We start from the raw sequence: 27,097 nt of genomic DNA on the forward strand, positions 1-27,097 counted from the left end.
TTTCAGGGCATTTAAGGTTCATAATAAATATATTTATAGCACCATATCTTAACATAGCCTACAGTATAACACAAACATATGCTCAGGATCTGCATTAAATAGTAACTCAACCTTACTGACTGCAAAGGCTCACCTCACAATATTACACCACTACTGTATAATCTTTGTGGTTTCTATGTTATTATAAGTTGTATAAATTGCATTAAGCTGTACACAAGCAGTATTTACAGTGGCTTAATTATATTAATATATAAATAAATGATTATTAGTTCATTCTGCACATTCTGGCAATGACTTGTTATAAACCTCTAAACCTGAGTTTTCAGCAACTATGTTAACCTAAACTGGATTAATACTTTTAAACTTTAAACAATCAGTGACCTCATTGGTGTTTTTGAAAAGAAGGTTCATTCAAATGAAACTGGTTTCAATCAGATTTCCAGGGAGAATGTAAAGGTCTGGAACAAATTGAAATAAGATTTAGACCTAAGCCAAAATGTAATAAGTACAATGCTTATTCCTTAGCACAAGTACTGTATAAATATCAAGAATGAATTTCCTTTTCAACCACTCCATCATATGTCATTTCTATGGTTCTATGGCATGAAGATAACCTAAAACATAAACTGCTTTGTTGGCATGTCAGCACTGATATTTTCTTCTGGATCCAAAGTTAATTGATCAGTCTCAGAACTTGAAGTGAATACATTGCTGAGACTTTTCAGTTCATGTGAGAAGTTTTTCCATAGTCTCCAGTAACTGTGCTGGACAGTTCATGTGTGTAAAGTTTCTTGAGTCCTGGTGGTGAGGTCCAAACTTCTCCACATCTTTTCTCACGCTGCTCTCAGAAGATGGACTTATGAGGATTTTGGGAGCTTTAGAAGAGCTGCCACTTTTAGGGTCAAACGGGAGATCAGGGGTCATGTCAGCACTGCTGCTTTTCTTGGTGTAGATCGGTGCAGGTGCCACGAGGGAACCAGAGACAAGGACCAGATCTTGTTCACATAGGCTAAGTGACTCTTTCATCTGTACTGGAGTCTAAAGAACGCACACACGCACGCACGCATGCACGCACACACACGCACAAACATAATTCAAAGATCAAATATTTATACAGTCATGAAGAAAGACTGTATTGCTGATATTGCCTTTTATGAGACTTAATGGGTTAATATGTTTCATTAAGGGAATCAGTTTTGTCTCTAATTTTTCTAAAAGAGATAAAAGTTAATGCAAATAAAATGATACAATTATTGTTGTACAGAGTTAATAAAGTAAATATGGATAGCATCACTGTAAAAAAATGCAGCATTTTTGTCAAATCAACACGTTTATGTTACTTTAACTTTAACTATGTTTATGTTACTTTAACAAAGTTAATCAATTTCAACTTGTTTTTATAAGTTATGTGAACGTATTGTCAAAAATTGATTGCAAAACCCTTTCCCCTAACCCTATCCCCCTTTTAAGTTGTTTAAAAGGGATAGTTCATCCAAAAATGAAAATTCTGTCATCATTTTCTCATCCTCATGTTGTTTTAAATCTGTATGAATTTCTTTTTACTGATGAACACAAAAAGAAGAAATTTTAATAAATGACAGTAAGCACCCAGCAGATTATAACCATTGACTACCATAGTAGAAAAACAAATACGATGATATTCAATATCATCAACTGTGTGCTAATTTATAAAAATATGACAATACTTCCATAATATTTTTTAAGTTTTCCTACTATGGAAGTCAATGGTTACAATCAGCATTGTGTTCATCACCAAAATATCTTTTTTTGTGTCCATCAAAATAAAATAAAAAACTCATAAAGGATTAGAATAACATGAGGATGACATAAACTATCCCTTTAACTTCATGCAACATTATTGTTTACAGTGTAGTAAAAAATTTTTTGGTGATTGTATTGTATTGAGATTGCAGTTTTTGATAGCAGTTTGTTGAGACATCTTGTTGAAAACACATTGTGAACTCTAAATAATGTTTAAGTGATTTAAACCTCACCTTTTCCATTTGTAGTGAGGAACATTTTATGATGTTTCTCTGTTTACGGCGCTTATAAATGATGCTTTTGATATGTTTGACCTTTTTTCCATCAGGTACAGCTCTCGTATTACCTGAAATCTCAGACACATCATATTTATAACATCTACAGTATAATCAGGCATCCACAAGTCAAGACAAACTCTTTTTGTGTGAGTATGTACACAAAGAAATGTTTTGTTTTACTGAGATATTTAAAAAAGATTCAGCTGGTCATGTGATGAAGTTGGAAATAATAAACTTTATAAAATCTCTGAATCTTTGCCAACACTGACATCAGTCATCACAGTCTGATATTTTTTTTTGTAAGCATTTGACAGAAACTTCTATTCAAAGCGACTTACAGTGCATTCACTGTATTTATTTAGGCACCTATGGGCATTGTATCTGACTTCCCTAATAGCAAAAGACTCAGGTGCAGATCCATCCTGGGTTTAAACGTGCACAACTTAAACTTGTGTCACAAACATACACAATGACTGTTGTCCAACATCATATTACAGGAGTTGTCGGTGGTGGTGTGAAGTTTCTTGGTGTAGACAGATGGCTGTCTGCTAAAGTTGCTGTCTTGAACTGAAGTGTCGCTGTAAGTGGAGGAAGTGAGACCGTCTTTCTTCTGAACGCGAGATAGACAGGATAAACCTGGAACCTTCTCAGCTAACGTAGCTCTTCAAAGACACAGATGAAAACTCATCTATGAGTTGTTCATGACTATAGGAAAGTCTAGGTTGCACCCACATAAAGCAGTATCTAGTGAAATATTTTGGAGAAAATGCTTTTTTTAAAGGAGCCATGTCACAAGACTTTTTTAAGTAAGGGATAATGTAGAGGCAGCCGGTAGTTATCGGGAAATAAGCCCCGACAGTGTGATCAGGACCCGACGCGAAGCGTCACACATGAATATGAATTTGAAACATTTTATTGGCATATTTGTTTTAAATTAACATTTTTATCCTTCCGCGAAACTTTGCACAGATGCATAAAATGATCGTAATACCTTATTAAGATCCTCTGCTTCATACTTGTCCATTTTTTTCTCTTTTAGCCAGTCTTTGAGAAGTTTTAATGCCCATTCTGTATTTTTTTGTGTGTTGGCTTCGTAGCTGTCATGCTCTATTTTGTCAAGTTCAGTCTCAGTAAGCTCTCTGTGTCTTGTCGTTGTTCGTTCTTCTATCCACTGTTTAAATGTTTTGTTTTTTCCGTACATGTTAAAATTAATGTCAAAATTTTCCAGTTTTAATTGTGGTTGTCCAGTGTTTGCCACAAGATAGCGCCAAACAGTAATCTTTATTGGCGCGGAGTGATTTTAATTGTACAAGTAGTACCGGCTATGCGTTATTACTTTGGAGCGGTTATTATTTGAAAAGAAAGAACCTGCAAATGTCTCAACTGACCAATCGGAATCAAGCATTCCAGAGAGCCGTGTAATAAGATGTAAAATAAATGTTTGATGTTCCCAGGGTACACATGTGAAGTTTTAGCTCAAAATACCATTTAGATAATTTATTATAACATGTTAAAATTGACACTTTGTATGTGTGAGCAAAAATGTGACGTTTTGGTTGTGTCCTCTAAAATGCAAATGAGCGGATGAAATTTAAACACTGATCGCAGTGATAGTGGTGTGTTGCAATTGAAACTCAATTGTGCTGTAAATTATTTTTTTCTCTCTCTCTTTATCTCTGCACTAAATAGCTATGCTATGGTTGGATAGTGCAGATTAAGGGGTGGTATTATTATAATAAGAGCTCCTTATGACATCATAAGGTGAGCCAAATTTCAATGACCTTAATTTTTCACGTGCTTGCAGAGAATGGTTTACCAAAACTAAGTTACTGGGTTAATCTTTTTCACATTTCCTAGGTTGAAGCACTGGGAACCCAATTATAGCACTTAAACATGGAAAAAGTCAGATTTTCATGCCATGGCCCCTTTAAAGCTTCAAAAATCTTAAATCAGAGAATCAATTTCGAATCAATAATGAAACAAATAACTGTTAAACTAATTGAAGACACCAACCAGTGGCGGCCGGTGATTTTTTTTGGAGGGCGCACAATGCGAAGCTCAACATGTATTTAGCTCATCACGTGTGTGGCCTGTCATGTCAAATACTCATGTGTTCGGCACGTCATGTAAACTTATGTGCATCACGTGCCATGTGAAAATATGTGTCTGCTGCAGACGCTTCGAAAGGTTTTATGATAAAAGAGACGCTTGCGTTTGTCAGATCTCATGTGTAATCAGAGTTTAGTGTTAAGTGAGTGTCTTGCGAGTATTTTGTGAACGTGAGCGTCTCTTTTATCATAAACATGCATGATGCAACGAACACATGTGTTGACATGACGAGCAACACACGACAATCCGAACACATATTTTGAATTCGTGCCCCTCGGAATTCGTGCCGCCACTGGAACCCTCACATTTAAATACAAGTACTATCCATTTTCATTCATTTTAATACACACATAATATGTGATTATGTTATTTGGGTGTCTGATGATTTATTTACCGGTATTTGTTGTGAACTATAGCATATATAAAAGGGTTGTAGATGGTGGATGATTTGGCGATGATCGCTGGCAGAGTTTTAGAGTACGGCGTGAGGATGTTTGCATACCTGAGAAAAAAAAATCAAAGTACACAAATAAAACTTTGGGTTACTCATTTATAATGTATAGCAGGACAGCAAACAGACAGAGAGATTAAACTGCTTTATAATCACAAACTGGTCTCCACCAATTTTGCATATATATTTCAAACTCAAAATATAAGTTTTGTACATCCAAATGGGAGAATAGTTTTTTTTTCTTAAAAAAAGGCTAGTTGCGCCTAAAAAACAAATAACAACAAACAGTACAGTACAGTGAACACAAGTGATCTGTTGTTTGAGCTATCATCACATGGTCCTAATTTTCATGCGAAGCCATAATTTTACAAGGCATATCTGGCTGCATGTGACAGGAATGCTGATGTTTATACATGAAACATATATTTATCTTCTACTTACTGAGATGTCAGAAATGTGATTACGTGTCAAGCACGTCTACGACTTCTGAGACATTCATACAAAAATGGGACAAAATATATGTGTGTGTGTTTGTGTGGAGGGGGCTTCTGATCCATGAAAACAAATTGCCAATAAAATGGCAAATAAAAAGGATTTTGCTGTGTTTTAGTGGTTGTTAGGGCGTTGCTATGCAGTATGGACTTTGCGGTGTTCTTAGTGTTTGTTAGGGTGTTGCTATGCAGTATGGATGTTGCAGTGTTCTGAGTGGTTGTTGGAGCGTTGCTATGCAGTATGGATGTCGTGGTGTTCTTATTGGATACACAAATATATAAGTGTTTGTCTGTGTGCATGCTGTTATTTAGGAACAGACTGTACCGAGCACTCACCCCGCCCAGGCTACGAGGGTGACGCACGCATACGGCGACCAGGACAAAACATACACCACTATCACCACAGCGGCTATTTTTGCCAGTTTCCACTCACTCCTCATGGATTGCTGCTTCCCAAAACCAGACTTCTGAGACAACCTTTCCAGATCCCTTAACACACAAAACATAAAACACCATCATGATCCCTGTTCCTTCAGCACCCAAAGACCAATTGTGTTGCATGACCCACAAACCTGCCAGCCTTTCGGACGGAGAGGAACATGAACAGGTAACAATAAAGGATAATGGCCAATGGTATGAAGAAGACGAAACAGCACAGCATCATGGTGTAACTTCTGTTGGCTGGAGAGGGGGACACATAATCCCAGGTGCATGATGTCATCAAACCTTCAGGGATGTAGGAACCTAGAGGAGCATTTATGTAAATGAATTCAGATTCAAGGCATTTTCAAGTTGACTTGAATCTTAGGGCAAAAATGTTTTATCAAATTCAATTCATGGTGTACTATATTACAATAAACATGAAACAGCAAAGTAAAAAACCCAAAAGAATAAAAATTGTGCATGCATATCTGGTGTACATGTAAAAAGGATTGCTTTGTAAATTTCACTGATTCCTGGCATAGAAACTAAAGTGTTTAAGGCAAGAAAGACACACGCACGCACACACACACACACACACACACACACACACAAACACACACATACATACACACACACACACACACACACACACACACACACACACACACACACACACACACACACACACACACACACACACACACACACACACACACACACACACACACACACACACACACACACACTTATTTCCACTAAAGTTTCTGTGTCAGTCTTTTCCCATTGAAATTTATAAAATCAAATAAAATAAAACTGCATCCATGCTTTAAGCAAACCTTTAACAAAACATTTTACAAGGGTAAAGCACAGCTATGTTAATAATTAAACCCTGAGAATGCACAAGAAGTATAAACTGCTGTCCATATAGCCTATAGTTTTAATACAGTTTTTCTGAATTGCTAAAACACATTTTTTGAAACCATCACTCATTTTCTCAAAACCTTAAACACAAATCCCAATTTTAAACAAAATTCACAGAACCCCTGACTCTTCTAGCAAAATCAAACAATTGCTTCAAAACCATTTCACTTGTACTCAAAATCAAACTAAGCTTTCAAATCATACACACATAAGTCTATAATATAAAACACTACAAGCATCCATTAGACACTACCTTAAAAAATGGAAAACACAACATCCAGGAGATCTGCTTACAGAAAAATACATGTTTACTGTACAAAACAACACAATTGACAAATACTGTTAAAAATCTCTATCACTGTAATCACAAGTTTAGTTCAGTGAATATAGTGAATAGTTTACTGTAAGTACTGCAAGTAATAGTACGTTTTCAATATTACTGTAAGCAGCACTTGTATTTTGTAAAAAGTCAGCAATCCAACTGCAAATTTTGTCAATTGCATCGTCTCTGGTGTCCTTTTCTTCCTCATACTCTTCATCTGCCTCTCAGACTGTTTCCAATTCACACAATTGGTAAAAAATACCATTAGATAAAAGTGTGTAGAATTTTGAGTTGTTGTGTTTACTCGATGATAAGAGTGTTGTAGTTGTGTTCAACTTTTGCCTGCCTGTGTTTAGCATTTATAAAACAAGTGCATTGCAGTGTGAAATGTGTGTTTTAGTGAGAAGTTTGTGTTTAGAATTTTGCAAAAAGAGTGCATGATTTGACAAATGGGTTTAGGCCACTATGAATTTGGTTCAGAGATTGGGGGTTAGTGTTTTAGCAATTCAAAAAAACTGTAATTCATTATTGTATCACAGGTTGTTATCTATTCTTACTCCAGCCAATCAGAGGTGTGAGACTCCAGGCCAGCGAGTAGAGCCAGATAGAAATGATGGCCATCGAGATTCTGCGTTTGGAGTTCCTCTGGATTGTTTGCAGCGGTTTGGTGATGACCAGATAGCGATCAATAGAGATGGCCAACAGGTTTATCATGGAGGTGATACCAAACAGAGCACCACAAAATGCATATATTTTACATCCTACAGACACAAAGACAAAACATGTTGATAGTTTCGTAATACAACTAGCATTGGTATATTCAAAGCAACAGGTAAAAGCATTTTAATCAATATGCTTGTTCCCTGGGATCAAACCCATGACCATTTATGCTGCTAATGCAATGCTCTACCACTGAGCTATAAAGGAGCATATAATATATACAGTGCAACTTTTACTGGCCAATACAGAAGACATAAAAACTCAAGTTACCCAGTTCTCCAAATATCCACTCCTTATAAAGGCTGTTGATGAAGAACATTGGAGATTGTGTTATAGCCATCAGGAAATCACTGAGCGCCAGGTTCATTATGAAATAATTTGGCAGGCTCCGCAACTTTTTATTACTGCAATAAAAACACATTTATATCCCATTATGATATGCATCATTCACTTGTACAGAACATCAAGCCTTATTGTCTAACTGTTCAATTCATAAAAATCTGTGTAAAATTAAATGTGTCACACCACAGAAAAATGTGTTTTTAAATGATAAAAAAGTCAAAAACTTAAAAAACAGGCAGGATTCTCTACTCTCAAACACTGGGGGCGTGTGTGCTTTTCAAATAACGCTACAACCTGAATGGATGCTCATGTAGCAATTGTATTAGGGGCGGGGCCATGCACGGTGGCTCCAGTGCATCATCGAGCCACTGTTTTAGCCCCGCCCAAATAATTCTGAACTCAGAAATGTTCCACCATTCAGATCTACATAGTTCGTCTTTATAACGTGTTTCAATAATACATTTCTTAACATTTATGTGTTAAGAAACAATTCTCGGAAATGACTTTACAGTACTTTATAGTAGCCTGCAAGTGCCGTATGGAATATTGTACTTATAATGTATGCTGTATTGTGTTTAAACTGCAATGTATATCCATTTGTAAAGTTGTTGGTTAGTAAATGCATGAAATCATTTTATAAATAAGAAATAAAGAGAAAAATGAGAGTGAAACAAACATTGCAGTAATATTGCCGTTAGAGAAATTCCCAGCATTCCAGGACGAGAAAAAAATTTCACAGAACCTCATGATTGTAATAATTCCATCCATTTATGGCAATACATTCACCTTGTCATGCACACATTATTCCCAGTAACACTATTGCCAGCAGCAATGGACTCTTTTGAATCCAAAGAAAAAATCTTTATGGAAAATGAGGATTAGGGCTGTCCGGTGACCTGCAGGGTGTTTTGTGTGCAGAAAATAAATCCCAGCAAATGAGGGATAGTTACAAAATAAAGTAGATGCTTTTTTCGACCAATGTCAGTGTACTGACCTAATTCAGTAAAACAATTAAAGTCAATATCATGATAGAGACTCATAATAGAGGATTTATACAAGAGATAAGCAGAGTAAAGCTCTCGATGAGCAGCAAAACCCTTTTTAACTTTTCTCTTTAAAATGTATTTAAAATATTTAAACTCAAATGCAAACAAATGCCTTCAAATAATGTGTTGCTTACCAAAATAAAACAAACCTGTTTTTATTATAGCAGCAATGGATGCAAACAGAAATAAAAAATGAAGACTTTTGAAGTCTTATTATTTCTCTTAAACTATATCAAACATGCAATAAGGCATTTCAACACTGCATACTGTATGCACACATATCTACATTAATGTTGTACATAAAAGTGTTTCTCATTTTAAATAAAACAAAAACTACACAGGAGTGCTCGTACCTGTAGAAGGCGAACATAACCAGCGTGTTGCCCGTGACCCCCAAAGTGCCGATGATGAGGATGATGAAGGCGATGATGTAATGCACGTGATCAGGAACGTCCGCCCGCTGTTGGGGCTCCATAACCAACATGTAAAGTAAAAAACATATAACAACTTATTTATGATCTCTCCATTTCTGCTTCTCTGTCTCTTACAACAGACAGATGAAAACACAGCAGCCTACTTTTCAGAGCAGATTGTTCATCATGTCACATGGCCTGACCCCCCTTCATCCTTTTAGCATTTATCTGCCCACCCATCCTGTTGTGTCCTTACAAGGATTTTTATGCTTATATCTTAAGCTGTTCAGGTCACTTTAAAAATAAAAAAAATGATGTATTGATGATTATTCTTATTGTTTGGCATAATAATCTAGTGTTTTTTTATGGTTTGCTCTCAGTGATATGATTGCTGAAAGAGAGGAAAAGAGACAAAAAGTGAGAAAGAAGAAATACGATGAAATATGAAGACGGCTAACAGAAGGATACAGACTGCAAAGGTTTGTGATGCGTTCATCAGGGTTTGAGGTTTTCTGTAAGAAATTCATAGATAAAGACAAAGGAGACAGAAGGAGATTTACAAGGAAATGAAATGAGGATTTAAATGTGCTTTCCTGGAAACATCAAAATGTTTCCTGAGGTCAGACTTCAAGAAGATCTATCAAACAATCTGCATTGCAAACATCATTTCTGTAGAGGTCTGCTGAAGCTGCAAAATAAATTCATTCTGTTAAATTAAACACATTTTTACAAAACATTTGGTTTTCGGCTCAGCAATAGCATTTATGCATTTGGCAATGTGCAGGAGCACATGAATATAACGTGCACATCATGCATATTTTACATGCAAAAAAGTAAGAGGTTACAATATCAGTCAACAGCACACAGTGGGATTGAAAGATGTGGGATTACAGCTCGCTTTACATAATCCCACATCCTCGCTAAAACCTCACTGACAATAATAGCATTAATTCAGCCGACAATATGACAACAGTCTTCACAAAAGGACAGTAGATTATACAATAGATCATGAAATCAACCAAGAGATTTCATCTTCGTACTCATTAATGGTTCATGAAAATCCAGCAATACTATTTCTCGATGTTACTTTATAGCATTTTCTAGCTGTAGCCTACTTTTGGTATGTCACATTAACCAATCAGCATCCAGGGCTGAAGAACCAGAGAATGAAACGCTCTTTGTGGAACCTAAAAACCATAAAAAGGTCCTAACACATATCATTTAAGCACAGATACTGTATGTACCTCTAAGGTGAACTCTTTAGGTACTTCTGAAAGGGTACCGCCTCATTGACAGCCAACCGTTCTTTTCTGATGAGTTTGAAGAGTATTGAATATACATTTACCGTAGGTATTCAGGGATCAAGCTGCATGCAAAAGAGCAAATCAACATTTCTAGGTGTCGATTTAGCAAGTCTTAGTCTTGCATAATCATACATTACATTCATTTAACAATGACATACGTATATGTGTTTGTCATAATAGTTAATGAATAAATGTCCTTTAAACTGTGTATGGATATGGATGGGAACTAATAGTATCACATCATATAGTATAATAATCATGAATATTAGCTTGGGATAGGATTTTAACCCCTACCACAGACAAAAGCAGAAAGATGAAGGTGATGAATAAATAAATTGTAAGGATAAAACCATGATAATATACAGTTAGCCCGTAATTGACACAAAATTAAAAACAAAACAAAGTAATAAGGAAGCAGACCATTACATACAACATTTTCAATCATTCATTTTTATTTATTTTTTTGCAGTCTGCACAGAGCACTGGGATCTTTCTACTTTTAGGAAATCTTCTATTTCAGTAGTTTTACTTAAATTTTCTTTCATTCTATTTCTTTTAGAAAATCTCTTTTTATAGATGAAAATAAATCTATAGTTTTTTATGCCTTGATGCTCAAATCTCCTGATGGTGATCTATTCCCCAGTGAAATAAGATCATGTGTAATTTACCATGGTTTTAAACCTGCTATAAGGGCCATGTAATGTCAAGTCTTAATCTTTTGTGTTTTTGGGATTATTCTAATTTCAGACCAAGAAGAATGGGCCTGCCATTTTGAGCTGGAATGAATACTTTTGATTACTTGCTGTTCCTTGAAATGGGCTTAAACATCAACGTCACACAGATAAATGTGAGTCGATAGAAGTCAAGAGCCATAAACACAGAGCTACATGTAAAATTCACTCTTAACACGCATGATAAGTAGTGATGGCTGCTTTCAAAACAAGAATCTTTGGTTGGTTTGGACCGTGTAAATGTTGAACCGCATTAAGTCATCCTAAAAGTGCTCTACTGACATCTTAAAAAATGCAACTATATGAAACAATTAAGATTATGCTTTGAAAAGGAATCATTCACCCAAAAATAAAAATTCTGTCATCATTAACTCACCCACATTGACTTTCATAGTAATATATTTTATTTGGAAGTCAATGGTGCTTCTGTTTCCTGCTTCATTACAAATTTTATCTTCCTTTGTGTTCAGCAAAGAAATTTATACATGTTTAGAACAACATGAAGGTGAGAAAATTTCATTTTCATTTTTGGGTGAACTATCCCTTTAAAGGGGTCATACCATTTCTTTTTCCATGTTAAGTGCTATATTTGGGTCCCCAGTGCTTCTATCAACCTAGAAAATGCAAAAAAGAAAAACCCAGTAACTTAGCTTTGGTAAACCATTCTCTGCAAGCATGTGAAAAATTGGGTTGTTTAGATTTCCCCTGTTTTGTGACGTAGGTAGAGAGTCTTATTACAATAATACCACCCCTTAGTCTGCACTATCCAACAACGGCACTGCTACTTAGTGCAGAAAAAAAGCGGGAGAAAAAATAATTGACAGCACAATTGAGTTTTGATTACAACAACAAACCATCATCATTGTGATCAGTGTTTGCATTTCTCAGCTCATTTGCATTTTAAAGGACACACCTAAACACGACACATTTTTGCTCAAGCCTACAAAGTGGCAATTTTACCACGGTATAGTAAATTATCTGTGGGGTATTTTGTGCTAAAACTACACACACACACACTGGGTACACCAAAGACTTATTTTACATCTTAAAAATAATCTCATAATATGACCCCTTTAAGAACTCCAACCTACTATTTGACTTGCTTTTGTAATATTTTCATCTGCATTTTGTTCTAATGAATTCTTGTAGACTTAAAGGTAGTACATTATTATATTTTAGGATACATAAGTTTGTTTAAGTGTGACATGCTTGTCAAGTATGCAATGCATACTCAAAATGTGTGTCACATGTGCATGCAAACACTCAAAACCCGAGCAGTGGGCGGCTATCCCTATAGAGTACTTTTGAGCAATTGGGGTTAAGGTGCCTTGCTCACGGGCACCACAGTCACAACCAGCTTTCAGGTTACAAGCCCAACTCTCTAACCACTAGGCCACGACTGCCCCAAATAATATAAACACAGAGATACAACCTCTAACAATTATCTGTCATTGTTTATTTCATGAATAAAGTCAGTAAGTCACATTTTTGATGGCAAAATGATATCAAGGCAGAAAAATTAAGTGACATGCATTTTTGCAGACTCAAAAAATATATGTGACCCTGGACCACAAAACTAGTTGAAATTGAAATTTATACATTGTCTAAAAGTTGAATACATAAACTAATCATTGATGCATGGTTTGCAATATTTGGCCAAGAAAAAAACTATTTGAAAATCTGGAATCTGAGGGTGCAAAAAATATTGAGAAAATCGTCTTTAATGTTTTCCAAATGAAGTCATTAGCAACACATATTATTAATGATAAATACATTTTTTATGATAAGACATTTACAAAATATCTTCATGAAACATGTTCTTTACTTAATATCCTAATGATTATTGGCATAAAAAAATAGATAATTTTGAGTATTATAGTATTGTTGGCTATTGCTACAAATATACCTGTGTGACTTACAGTATGACTGGTTTGTGGTCCAGGGTCACATATTAAGAGCAGCTGTATCTATAAAAAACTATATCTAGTCTTCATGAACGTTTGTAGCTAGAAGAAAAAGAAAGTCAAAGATGCTAACCAGAACAAAAACATATCAATCTGTTCTTTAACCACTAGCAGCCTTTAAAACGGACAGATGACATTTACAACTACAGATGCTACGAGAATAGAAACTTTATTTCTCTTCAAAAGCCTCTACTCAAATCTAAATTAATCTATTTAAATCATGATAAAAAACGAGTAATAATAAAAAACAAAACAAACAATTAGACACAATTGTTTAAACACTGCCTTCATAAAGAGGTAAGCAGAAGGACCTACATAATTTGGTTACTGATTCAGAAGTGCTATAGTTAAAGCAGTTTACTGTAGACTTACAGTACAGTACTGTATATCCAATATATTTAAAACAGTAGATCTACAGTAAAGTTCATAAATCTGAAGATGGATAAAGTACAGAGTTAAGTAGTTATCGCAGATGTTGAGGTTTTTTATAATTTTTTTTGTGCAGTTCTTTATTTTTCGCCATGTTCGGCTGGGTTTTTTTAGTAGTTACTGCAAATGTTCAGGTGATGCAGGTGTTGATGTTTCTCCATCTTTGGCTGGTGTTTTGATAAGTTATCACAAGTGTTCAGATGATGCAAAATTTTAATTTCTTGAAGTTATCGCAGGTGTTTAGTTTGTGCATGTGTTGATGTTCTTGCCATCAACTGCATCATCCACCAGAGACAGATGGTAGTCCGTGGCAAGAGTGACATGTGAAATGCATCCTACCAAACCTCGCATGTACTGCCTGTTAGTGTGCAGCGCGATCTCCTTCATCCCACCTGCAAACACATAAACAAACATTAAGCTAGGAGTCGCACATCAAATGAATGTTTTTAATTAAAATATTTATAAAGAAATAAATTGGGTAACACTTTCTATGAAGCCCATGTTTATAATGAATTATAAGCCCCTTTAATTATTTATAGGCAGATATTACTAATCTATAAAAATATTTCTAAAGCCACAACAACACGTACACCCCATTATAAGAACAGTATAGTTACATTTATGATATTTTTTTATTACTTAATAATGCATTTGCATTTCAATGCACATGCTCATAATCCACTATACACTGATTTATAAGTATGCAAGTAAAGGTGGAGCCTGCATTGCTATAATGTTATTATATTATAGTTACGACTTAATTAATCATGCAGATATAGTTCTATTTCAAATAACTGATTTGATTTATATTGTTATAATTATGTTATAAGTTACTTATTATGTGTCATAATACAGTTATTAACCTCTAAATGCATTATTGATGCCTTTAAGTAAAGTGAACGCACTACTTAAAGCCATCAATAATGCATTTATAGAGGTTAATAACTGCATATGACTTATAATAAGTAACTCACAGCATGGCTATTTTAGATAACATCTTAAGATTTCCTAACATTTGCATTAGGAAAACGGTATCCTATGCTTTCACTTTACTTAAAGCCATCAATAATGCATTTAGAGGTTAATAACTGTATTATGACTCATAATAAGTAACTTATAACATGGTTATAACAATATAAATCATATCAGTTATTTGAAATACTGTAGAATGAAATTTGCATGATTAAGTAAGTAGAAACTATAATATAATGACATTATAGCAATGCAGGCTGCATTTTTATAAATACCCCCATGGAAGTAGTTGTAAATGAGTAGTTATAAATCTGAGTAGTTATAGTGGATTATGAGCATGTGCATTGAAATGCAAATTCATCACTTATAAGTAATAATACAAATTTCATAAATGTAACTATACTGTTCTTGTAATGGGGTATACGTGTTGTTGTGTCTTTATAAATATATTTATAGAATATTATACAACAGTTCTTTCTGGTTCTCGAATCTGATTGGCTAAGAGGCGTGCAATATTGTACTGATAACGGCACAGTAACCGCTTCACCTTTTGTATCATTCCGCCACCTAGTGAATGGAGGTCCTTTAAACAGGCTCATCTCTGAATGGAAAAACTGCACGCACACACGGACACACACAAACGCGCTGTTTTTAAACACTATCCGTGTGTCTCATTAGTTCACTAGCTCGTAAATCAGTATGTGAATCCCAATTCGGATGTTATTATTCCGTTAAAGATCAGCGCTCTTGGATGTTACGTTAAACTTAATGGGAGTAATGTCGTGTCACATCGCGTGGACGATGATTAACACTTGGAAAGAGGAATGAAAACAATATTTTTTTCTGGACCGATGTCTCTCCTCAGAACGCGAAAACACTGTAGAACTGCAGGTAAGCACCGCAGCTTTTAAATGTGGACATTGATCATCTATTTAATCAAGACGTGATTATTAAAACATGTTATGAGATATTGCCACTGATATATTTATAAGCAGCATGCAAAAACATCTCTCTGGCACTTATTAAAAACAGTTTTATATAGTACTGATAAGAACAAAGTCTAATAACAAGCGAGTGCTCGTATCGCGTTAAGATTAAATGGAAAGGCAATGGTAATATTATATAAGTATAGTTTTATTAACTTTTACCTCGCGGCAAAACAATAACAACACAATATGAATAAGAAAACAAGGGGGGTTATAATTCATTATAAGCATGGGCTTCACAGAAAGTGTTACCATGAATTGCTTTACAAATTGAAAAGATAGATAAAGTTAAAATAATTTCACTTAAAAAAAATAAAGGTGCAATTTATTTTTATTTAAACTTTAAAATGCATTTACTAAATCATTTCTCTATTTGTTAAGTTACATTTATGTTAAGTTTAAATGTGTATTGGATGGTTATTTTCAATGTAGCGTTTATCACTTACCAATGTAAAGATCACCGTTAATGTTCAACTGCCTCATTTTACCAGGAGATTTGGCTGTTTTTGCTCCATAATCATCGACTGTAAGTTTACCAGCCTGTCCCTCCCTTTAAATACATAACATAATTGACTTTAAAATTAAATGACATCCCTGTGGAGTACTCACCAAAGGATAGCCAACTTAATAATAAGAAACACAATTTTGCCAAAATTCTCCAGCAGCACTGCATGCGCAGGCAATCCCAGAATGCACTGCAACAATTAACACGGCATACAAAATGAGAGGAATGCTGATTAACAAATATGCATTAAGTATCAAAAATCAATATATTTTTTTAATACTAATAGTTTGATATAATTTACCACTACTGATTCTGTAGCTCAACTGGTAGAGCGTTGCATCAGGAGTGCAAAGGTCATGGGTTTGAACACAAATACTGATAAAACGCATAACTTGATCTCTAGATTGCTTATAATAAAATATACATTGTATTTGCATGTCTTTATGTATTATTATCATTAATAATAAATAGTATTATTATTATTATTATTCATTTAATTAAGTGTTTTTCTGATTATTTTACTATTCATATAGTATCTCACCTCACAGCTTTCACTCGGTGCCACCTGCTGTCACTGAAGGTCCCATTAACAATCACAGAGGCGACCCCACTGCCTAAATTATAACTGTAACAAGATCATTAGATGTCAACATGAATTCGTAATTCCAGTTACATGTGCATACAGATGTGCATACAGATGTTCTTGACTTTACACCTGAAAATGAGCGCTCCATCATGAAGGCCGAGAGACAGGTAGTCACTGTTGGCTCTCATTGGACTCTCCCCTCGCCAGAGTAAAAGACCGTCTTTGGACGTGCTCTTGAAACGCATGAAGATATTTGTCCTGGATCCTGATAACCTGCGGAAATGACCGCCAATAAACACACGTATTCATGCATTTCAATGGTAATGAAGGCAACTTCATACATAATGATCTAAGCTTAAGACAGCATGCACACATATGACTGAATGGATATCCAGGACAAGAATTGCATATGACTTTAAAGCGTGTGTACTCTACCTTTTAAGTATATCTCTGTTGTCATATGTCAGATAGCTGCGTCCAGTGAACTGAGGAATCTCAATCGATTCGGTAACAGCTGAATCAAAAAAGACAAAGTGTAAAGCTCATTCATTTCCAGTAGATGGCACCATAAACCAAAACAGGATGATAAAAGAGCACGCATACTGGGCACTTACTGTTTAAGCAATAATTTCCACATTCTGGGGAGCAGAAAAAAATAAATATTTCAGATTAAAACCAAACACAACATAGTGTTTTATGTACTGCAGATGTTAAATGTAAACTTGCATTATTGTGTGTATGTGTGTGTTCACCTTTTTGGCAGTGTTTCCCATCGTATCCAAGTGTGCAGTCACAGTCATAGTCGTCCCACTTGGGCCTGCACACTCCTCCATTAGCACACGGGTTCTCCACACACGGATGAGCAGCGTTCAGTACGTTTATCCCAAACGCCTGGCCTGGATTGAGCTCTATACTGCGGTCATTCAGAGAAATCTGCGTCAAGAGGAGATTGAATATTATGAGACGGTTTTAATATTTTAAACATTCTTTATATTCAAGTAAAAAAATATTTCTCTTGCAAAAATATCTTTTAAATATATGCTAAAACATTTTCTAAAAAGTAAAGCTAAATTAAATATATTTTTGAATTTAAAATTTCAAAATGTATTTGCAACAAATACATTACAACCCATATGGCAAAAACATATTTCCTGGCCAAAATATAAAAGTTTGTAAAGTATTTATAAAAAAGTTTTTGCATAATATACACTCACCTAAAGGATTATTAGGAACACCATACTAATACTGTGTTTGACCGCCTTTCGCCTTCAGAACTGCCTTAATTTTACGTAGCATTGATTCAACAAGGTGCTGAAAGCATTCTTTAGAAATGTTGGCCCATATTGATAGGATAGCATCTTGCAGTTGATAGAGATTTGTGGGATGCACATCCAGGGCACGAAGCCCCCGTTCCACCACATCCCAAAGATGCTCTATTGGGTTGAGATCTAGTGACTGTGGGGGGCATTTTAGTACAGTGAACTCATTGTCATGTTCAAGAAACCATTTTAAAATGATTCGAGCTTTGTGACATGGTGCATTATCCTGCTGGAAGTAGCCATCAGAGGAAGGGTACATGGTGGTCATAAAGGGATGGACATGGTCAGAAACAATGCTCAGGTAGGTTGTGGCATTTAAACGATGCCCATTTGGCACTAAGGGGCCTAAAGTGTTCCAAGAAAACATTCCTCACACCATTACACCACCACCACCAGCCTGCACAGTGAAAACAAGGCATGATGGATCCATGTTCTCATTCTGTTTATGCCAAATGACTCTACCATCTGAATGTCTCAACAGAAATCAAGACTCATCAGACCAGGCAACATTTTTCCAGTCTTCAACTGTCCAATTTTGGTGAGCTCGTGCAAATTGTAGCCTCTTTTTCCTATTTGTATTGGAGATGAGTGGTACCCGGTGGTGTCTTCTGCTGTTGTAGCCCATCCGTCTCAAGGTTGTGCGTGTTGTGGCTTCACAAATGCTTTGCTGCATACCTCGGTTGTAACGAGTGGTTATTTCAGTCAAAGTTGCTCTTCTATCAACTTGAATCAGTCGGCTCATTCTCCTCTGACCTCAGGGCATTTTCGCCCACAGGACTGCCTGGATGTTTTTCCCTTTTCACACCATTCTTTGTAAACCCTAGAAATGGTTGTGCGTGAAAATCCCATTAACTGAGCAGATTGTAAAATCCTCAAACCGACCCGTCTGGTAACAACAACCACGCTCAAAATTGCTTAAATCACCTTTCTTTCCCATTCTGACATTCAGTTTGGAGTTCAGGAGATTGTCTTGACCAGGACCACACCCCTAAATGCATTGAAGCAACTGCCATGTGATTGGTTGATTAGATAATTGCATTAATAAGAAATTGAACAGCTGTTCCTAATAATCCTTTAGGTGAGTGTATAATCTGGAAAAAATGTCTTCATACCATAAACAGAGGGTAATCATTTTAACTTCATTTAATAGCTGATATCAACAGGACTCAACTAGTAATATGCACTGTGTGTTGTATTTTTAACTTTAGTAAACTCTGATACCTTCTGAACAGCTCCACTAAAAGGTCTCAGGAGTCCAGCGCTGGGCTTTGTAATGTCATAATTAGGAACTCCTCCAATATATAAAGGGGAACTACATTTGATCTGTGTAAACGCCCCCTGAGAAAGACAGACAGACAAACCGAGAAAGGACAGAAACCAGTGTGATTATTTTACAGTCCACTATACAGTATAAGTTAGTATAGTTAGTTTTAGATACAGTGCTCAGCATAAATGAGTACATATTTCTAGGATTTTTCTCCTATTTTCAGTAATATGCACAGACTGACAGTGTTTCCATGGATATCTGTTGCCAAACCTATAAGGATATCTACTGCAAACTCAAAATATGAATTTTTAGCAAATGCAAATAGTTTTTTGCTTCAGAAGATATGAACATTATAAAGTCATTTGGATTATTTTAATAATGGGTTGATGTGCTGTTTGGAACTTCACCATACCAAATCCCATATAAAAGGATAACATGACTGCATTTTCAATATCAGAATATTTATTTGTGTTGATGAACTGAAAAAAGGAAGTCATACACATCTCGGATGGCATGGGGGTGAGTAAATTAAGAAAGAATTTGCATATTTGTGGGCTTAATAAAAGAAACACAAACAGCAAGTTCAGTACATGACTCTTTAAATCCTTTGGGACACTTAAAAAAAAAAATAATAACCCGCAGATGTTACCACTCCCATCTGCACTTTTTTGGAATTGCGCTCTTTTGTAATTTGCCCCATTTAGTAAATCTGGCCCTTAGTAAATGTATATAATATACAGTATGATGTTCACCTCAGCCATGCCCTCCACTGGCCTCTGGTTGTCTACCTGCAGAATCCCATTTTTGGCCGTGCGAGACGCACGTAACTCATGCCATGAATCCATGGTGATAGCCTCAGGACTCCTGACAAAAAATAACACGTCTCTTTTTACCAGTCAAAAACACTTTATGAATTATTATTATTATATATCATTACTGCATTATACAGTTCACCTGATGACAGCAGCACCTGAGCCGCAGTCGAAGCGAAACTCCACGTATCCATCGATCAGACTGATGGACAGGAAGTCACGACTGGCCGTGTCCTCGGTGTAGAGCAGCGTGCCGTCAGGATCGGTTGGCTGGAAGGTGATTTCAAACTCCATAAAGGAGAGATAGTTATGGGTGGGCTGAGGCCAGGGAGCGCTGGCGTATGAGTACATGCTTTCATTAAACTGTGGTAAAGACAGCAGGAACCCTTAAAAAGAGGAAATATGTGATATTATTGAAACAAAACAAAGGGGGGTAATGGTATTTCAAGCATTCTGACTTATAAAACAGTTAAAGAGTTTTATTCATCATGCTAAACAAAGGCAAAGTGTCAAAAATGCAGTTGAACGTGTGACGGAATAACTCTGGGCCGAACTCACTCCATCTTCCTACAAGTTTCTGAAAGTTTTTTTCGAACATGGTTAACTGTTATGTATCATGGACCCCTTATTCCTTTTATGGGCACTTCCCCCCGGAAAACACGCCCACACATCAATCAGAGTGAGAGTGAAAACGCTCATTTGAAAATCATTTGAATTTCCCTTACTCAGGGTTCACACCAGACGCGGTAGAGACGGCAAGCGTGAGTGATTTACATGTTAAGTTAATGCAAAGATGCGATTCTGTGGCGCTGTCCGGGCGAATTGAGCGTTGCCGCGGAAAATGCGTGAGTTGAAAAATCTGAACTTCAGCGGATTTCCGCGCCGTGTTATCCAATCAGGAGCTTGCTGTAGTAGTGACTTTATTACAGGAAGCGAGCGGAGTCTCAGCGGAATTGCAGAAGCTCCTCCCATGACGCAAATTTTTGCGTGAATGTCTCGAATGAATAGAATTTCACGTCCGAATGAAGCGAGTAAACTCAAATGTTCAAGCGCCAAACTACGCGCGAATAGCGCGTTTTTGCCGGCTGCTGTGCATGCACCATTAGAGTAGAAGTCACAAGCATCACTGCACGCGCCAACTTTGTTATTTATCAACGATGAAAGAAGTGTGTTTTTGGAAGTAAGGAGAATAAAACCTTATTCAGCTTTTCACAGACGGATCTCACGAAAACGTCGTGTTATAGTCATACCATTTTTTATTAATTTATTTGTGTCCATGGCACGAAATTCAGCTTTTTTTGTACCTTGAGCACAATGTCTTTGTCGTGTTATAGTTTTAATGTCCATTGCATGAATTTCTTTTTCGTTCAATTTATGTAATGTTTTCTATTTATATTTCCTATTTTCTTACCGTTGTCACTTGGGGTTGGGGTTACACTGTAAAAAAATTCAGTAGAAATTACAATGTTATTGCAGCTGGGTTGCCGGTAATTTACCGTAGATTTACATTTATTTTATTTACTGGCAGGAGTTTGTTCAAAGTTAAATACATTTTAAATATTAACAAGTCTTTATCTTTACAGAATAAAATTATACAATAACAGCCTCATGCAAAGCATTCTGGGAACCATAAATAATCATCAACCTTTTTCTGTTTTTTGCTTCAGATTTTGTTTCCCAGAATGTTTTGCTTGATGCTGTTTTTTTAGTTTTACTCTTTAAAGACAAAGACTTGTAAATGTTTATGTTCATTTAACTTTGGACAAAATGTGGCCAGTTAAAAACATAAATTTTAATCTACGGTAAGTTACCGGCAACCCAGCTGCAATTTCTACAGAATTTTTTTACAGTGTAGAATCACTTTCTGTTACATTTTTAGACATCTTAACCCAAACCCCAACCCTAACCCCAACTCCAGGCGAGAATAGTTTAAAAAGCAGAAGAAAAATATGTAGAAACCAATACATAAAAGTACATCCTAACCCAAACCCCAAATCTAACCCCAACCCCAAGCGACAATGATTTAAAAATAGGAAAAATAAGAAAACAATGACATGAAAAAAAGTCATGCCACGGGCACAAAAAACTATCAATTTGTGCGAGTGACATGACAAAGACATTCATGCTGAAGACACAAAAAAGCTCAATTAAATTAATAAATAAATTAAGCAAATTTTTTGTGACTAACACGACTTTCCGTAAGATCATGTTGGCTTTTCAATTAACCCTGTCTTAAGAAAACAGTGGATGCAGTTTGTTTTTCCTGGACAGCAAGGTAATTGTGAATGTGTTTATGTTTATAACTTGCATTTCTGAGAAGATTGCTTTACAAACAAGGAACAGCTTGATGCCGAATTTCCCAATCGTTTAAGCTGAGTAATGGACGGTCCCAACTTTAAAATAGTTCATGCGATAACAGGTGGTAAGTAAATCAAAATCTAATCTCAAGTGTTTTGTTTGCAATCAGCATATAAAGTGCATATAATGTAAACAACACGAACATACTTCTGTGCTGTACTCAAAACTTTTTATCTCCTCCTCCTACCGTATGCTTCCAAGAGTTCGGACTTTTTTGGAAAAAAAAAAGAAAAAGGAAAGGCTGTTCTGTTTTTTTTTATAAATCTGACAACACGAAAGACTCTATGGACATATGAAGGATAAAATACTGCTCTATAGGCACCCAATATTAACATGAGATTGGCAGAAACTGTGTGTGTTATGTGATCTTTAATGTGATATGAGCCATATTAAACTTTAACCATATTAAATGTTTTATCAAAATAATCAACAAAAAGGTAAAAAATCATAAAAAAGGCATAAAAATCACTTTGTAAACTAACACCCCTCTCCTATTTTCAGAATCATTCATGTTTTTAGCATAAATAATGTAATGTGGGGGTTAAATCCCGGAGAACATAGATACTTGATGATATTTTTTTTTTATTTGGAACCGTCTCCCAAATGCATAAATGTAAATGTACATTATGGATGTGTGTGTGTGTGCGTACATGTACTAACAGTGCAGTACTGTATACATTCACCTATAGATTATGTTGCAATGGCCCAAATATAAACAACCAGACTTTATTAGTTGGGTGTCTATGTGTGTGTGAGACTCACTCTCCTCACAGAGGACGCCCTTATAACCCAGCGGACACAGACAGATGAAACCATCGGCTCGACTGGCAAAGCAGATTCCTCCATTAGCACAGATGACTTCATCACAAACACTGTTACTACATTCACCTGAAACACACAACACAAACTTTAAAAACAACATACACACACTAAAAACTGTCAGAAATTGTGCTTCAAGTGTATAATAATATCTAAATAAACTTATTTTATTTTATTTAAAGTCCCCCTGTTGTGCAGGTTATGATGTTGTTCATATGTCCGTGTGGTGTTTTTAATATGCTTTAAAAGGTACCCTGTTATAAACACATGAATGTGAAAAAAAACGTACAAATAGTTTTAATAAACTTGAAAAAATCTTTTTAAATTTGAGGCTGCCATTTTGTTTTTCATCACTATACATGACGTCAAATGGTTGAAATAAAACCATTTGACTTTTTTTTCATGCTACAGCAAGGTTAATGTTATAAACAAGGCTTCAATCTGTAGATTACGAAATTATGTGAAACAAAACGCAACAAAAATGCACACAGACAGCAGGTGGCGGTATTTGGTCCACATTTTTAAAAATATAGCATCAGGTCATCTGTTCAGCACTTTCACAGAGAGCAGTGACGGCCGGTGACTTATTTTTTGAGGGCGACGTTGCGAAGCTTGTCACAACATGTATTTAGCCCGTCATTTGTGTGGCTCGTCATTTCAAAATATGTGTTTGGCGCGTCATGTTAAAATATGTGCATCACGTGTCATGTCAAAATAAGGGGCCTGCTGCACACCCGTCGAAGGGCGTGTGCAGGAGGCACTTATTTCGACATGACACATGATGCATATGCTTGACATGATGCAACAATCATATTTTGACATGACGAGCAACACACGACACTCAGCACACATATTTTGAATTTGCCGCCACTGACAGAGAGTAACATAAATGAAAAATAATACAGAAAACATGCGAATGAAAGAAGATTAAAAGAGGTAAGAATGTGTGAGTGGGAAATAAAAAATAAACACTTAAAAAACTATAGAAGATACCATAGTAATTACTATAGTTAACTGTAGTAATATTTCACAACAACCATAACACGTCATCAATTTCAGAACGAGAAACATAATGGCGGCCTCTATGGGTTAAAATGAGCATTACATGTGTTTTTTAAGAAATGGAAATATTTAATGTGTGTCTATCAATGAATTTAAATAGTTGAAGGCAAATATAAAGTATTAAAGCATACAAGTATTAATAGTCTGGGTACCTTTTAAGACAAACCATAAGCAAATTCATAGTCAACCCCACTGCTGAGTATTTTCTGCATAAATTTACCAAAGACGCAGTTCAAAACCATCAGATTTTTACGTCACACCCATGTTGTAACCAATCATGTCAATGTATTGACTGAAAGGATGAGGTAGTCCAAGCCAATGTGATTGAGTGGAGGCGGGAACTAATTAGCATATTCATATAGTTCCACGTATATAAAATTAGGCAAGGGTGTAGAGTTACATTCAACCTAATTTTAAAGGAACAGTATGTAAGAAATTTATATCAATTAATCATAAAATGGCCCTGATATGTCACTAGACATTAAGAAATCATTTTCATTTCAAATACATATATCGCTCACAACAGTGGTCCGGCCAGGATATTGTCATTTAAAAAGTGGAGTTGCAGCCCTCAACTGATGTTTATGTTGTCATGTTGTGTATTAGCCACCAGTTGTGTGATTGCAGTACCAGTTTTAGCCACAAGTTTTGTGATTGCAATACCAGTTTTGACCACAATCCTACATACTGTTCCTTTAAGGCTTGGGGAATTTTTTATATATATGTGGATTGTGCATGTGAACTGACCGATGTCTGCTCCGCTCAGTGCGTTTCCTTTGGGCCAAGGTCGGAGGTCGATGGCTTTACGGTTGACGGTCAGACTCTGAATGCAGCCCTGAAATCTACGATTCGTCCCCACTGCCCTCACCAACCAGTAGGCATTCGGAGCGCCGCCCAAAAACAGAGGCGAGCGGAAAGTTATTTTAGTATACTGGCCCTGAGGCAAAAAGATAAACAAACAAAGAAAAATAGCTTGAATGGATAATATTGGATGCTGACTTTTACAGCCCTTTACCATTGAATTCAATACACAGCCTACACTAAGGTGACCAGACGTCCCCGTTTTCCGGGGACAGTCCCGTTTTTTGGTGTTCTGTCCCCGACTGAAGCTGTCCCCGGAAATGTCCCCGTTTTACAGCATGTCCAAAACAACCAGCAAATACATTGAAAAACCCGATCAACATAGCGTTTGTAGTACCAGACCGGAGCAATCATGTAATGATTATTTTCACCAGCAGAGGGGGCCGCGAGCTACGTATTACTTGAACACGCCACTGATTTAGCGATGAAGAATTTACTACGAGACACATGAGAGAGCGTCATTATACTCTTTGTTATCATAAATCAAGTTATCATAAGATATGAAAACAGTTAAAGTTATGGTGGCTTAAGGTACTCAATACTCATGTTAAATTAAAATAATAAACCAATGAGGTGAACTGATCACAGTATGTTACGGAGCATTTTTGTGTAGGCTAAATATGTTTACATTTTGCACTATTCCTTCTGTTCTTCACGTTTACAATGTTATGAAATCATCTGAAGTAGTACCTTACAAGTCATTTTTGATGGGGTATGTCTCTTTTGTAAAAAACGGGAAAAATATATTTTTAGGATACAGAAATTGTTCAATTAATTGAATTAGAAACACTGCAAAAATGACTTTCTTATTAGTATTTTTCTCTTGTTTTCAGTACAAATATAAAAAAAATCTTAAGTCAAGATGCATTTTCTTGATGGGCAAAATGACCTAAGAATATAAGTCTACTTTTTAAACCAAAATATCAAATTTGTGCTTAAAACCAGCAACAAATCTACCACTACTTAATTCAAGAAAAATATTTTTTTGCATGTTTTAAGCACAAATTCACTTAAATTAAATTTTTTGTCTTAAAGCTAGATTTTTCTTAGCGGATTTTGCTAATCAAGAAAATGCATCTTGATTTAAGATTTTTTAGATATTTGTACTGAAAATAAGACAAAAATACAATTAAGTAAGAAGACTTTTTTTTTTGCAGTGAACCCACAACAATAAAAAGAAGAAAACTTTCAAAAAACATTTTGTCCCCATTTTTTAATTCATAGATAACAACAAATGAGATTTTAATGATATTTTGACCATTTAACTAGGAAATGTCCCCGGTTTTCATTTTAAAAATCTGGTCACCTTAGCCTACACTGACATTATTTTTTGTGATGTATCAAGAAATACCTGAGAACGTCCAGATACAGGTGTGTCGTTGTCTAGTCGCAGCCATCCGTTCATACCGTCTCTAAATATAGTTACCGTGTGCCACTGTCCAATCACAACAGAGCTATCGCTCACAATCTGTGCCGCCCCGGTACCACAGTTAAACCTGTGCACAAATAACTTCATCAATATAAAAAAAAAACAAAAAATCAAAGTAATACTTTTTATTATTTTCTTCATGTCAAAAGTATAAACTGTATTGAATAAAAAGTTAATACTCTTCAGTTAATAAAGCTTCAGCTCTTTTGAGCAATACCGGTTGACTTTAATTATTGGCCTCACCTGTAGTGTAGTTTTCTTCGCACAAGAGCCAGAGAAGTAAAATCTCCTCTCCCGTGTTCGTTTTCACCACAGTATAACAGCATACCATCTTCAGCCTCTGTCTGAAATCAAAGCGGTATATTCATAATCTGTTTCATAGACACATTGATTTT

General features: G+C 35.8%; 2 protein-coding genes across 3 annotated transcripts in view; both read right to left on the reverse strand.

The window, feature by feature from the left end:
* Positions 1-1,010: 1,010 nt before the first annotated feature.
* Positions 1,011-9,437, reverse strand: opn4xb (opsin 4xb). 2 transcript variants are annotated; one of them, XR_010526813.1, is made up of 8 exons: positions 9,239-9,437; positions 7,768-7,901; positions 7,335-7,538; positions 5,684-5,855; positions 5,448-5,600; positions 4,564-4,671; positions 2,016-2,128; positions 1,011-1,038 (listed from the first exon to the last, which is right to left on the reverse strand). XR_010526813.1 is itself a non-coding variant. In XM_065251012.2 (7 exons), exons 1-7 carry the CDS (start codon positions 9,367-9,369, stop codon positions 2,515-2,517), a joined length of 1,110 nt encoding a protein of 369 aa, XP_065107084.1. In that variant the 5' UTR covers positions 9,370-9,437; the 3' UTR covers positions 2,025-2,514. The 2 variants fall into 2 exon arrangements, 1 of the variants encoding a protein (XP_065107084.1); XM_065251012.2 differs by lacking the exon at positions 1,011-1,038 and having other exon boundaries at positions 2,025-2,722.
* Positions 9,438-13,480: 4,043 nt separating this feature from the next.
* Positions 13,481-27,097, reverse strand: part of egflam (EGF-like, fibronectin type III and laminin G domains) — a 29,618-nt gene continuing 16,001 nt past the window's right edge. Inside the window, exons 11-24 of the mRNA XM_065251013.1 lie at positions 26,946-27,046; positions 26,625-26,769; positions 25,160-25,349; positions 23,294-23,419; positions 20,316-20,559; positions 20,114-20,225; positions 19,316-19,432; positions 17,528-17,708; positions 17,390-17,413; positions 17,211-17,289; positions 16,905-17,048; positions 16,731-16,814; positions 16,131-16,234; positions 13,481-14,118 (exon numbers count right to left, since the gene is read on the reverse strand). Coding sequence (XP_065107085.1) covers positions 13,967-14,118; positions 16,131-16,234; positions 16,731-16,814; positions 16,905-17,048; positions 17,211-17,289; positions 17,390-17,413; positions 17,528-17,708; positions 19,316-19,432; positions 20,114-20,225; positions 20,316-20,559; positions 23,294-23,419; positions 25,160-25,349; positions 26,625-26,769; positions 26,946-27,046 — 1,803 coding nt within the window. The 3' untranslated portion in view covers positions 13,481-13,966. The remainder of the gene's footprint in view (positions 14,119-16,130; positions 16,235-16,730; positions 16,815-16,904; positions 17,049-17,210; positions 17,290-17,389; positions 17,414-17,527; positions 17,709-19,315; positions 19,433-20,113; positions 20,226-20,315; positions 20,560-23,293; positions 23,420-25,159; positions 25,350-26,624; positions 26,770-26,945; positions 27,047-27,097) is intronic.

Source organism: Paramisgurnus dabryanus, chromosome 5 (genome assembly GCF_030506205.2).
Source record: "Paramisgurnus dabryanus chromosome 5, PD_genome_1.1, whole genome shotgun sequence".
NCBI classification, from domain to species: domain Eukaryota; kingdom Metazoa; phylum Chordata; class Actinopteri; order Cypriniformes; family Cobitidae; genus Paramisgurnus; species Paramisgurnus dabryanus.

Coding starts and splice junctions, on each gene's coding strand:
- opn4xb (XM_065251012.2), bottom strand. CDS start 9,369: ATGTTGGTTATGGAGCCCCAACAGCGGGCGGACGTTCCTGATCACGTG. Junction 7,539..7,767: donor GTGGATATTTGGAGAACTGG/GTAACTTGAGTT, acceptor TTGTGTCTGTAG/GATGTAAAATATATGCATTT. Junction 5,601..5,683: donor TCCGTCCGAAAGGCTGGCAG/GTTTGTGGGTCA, acceptor TTGTGTGTTAAG/GGATCTGGAAAGGTTGTCTC.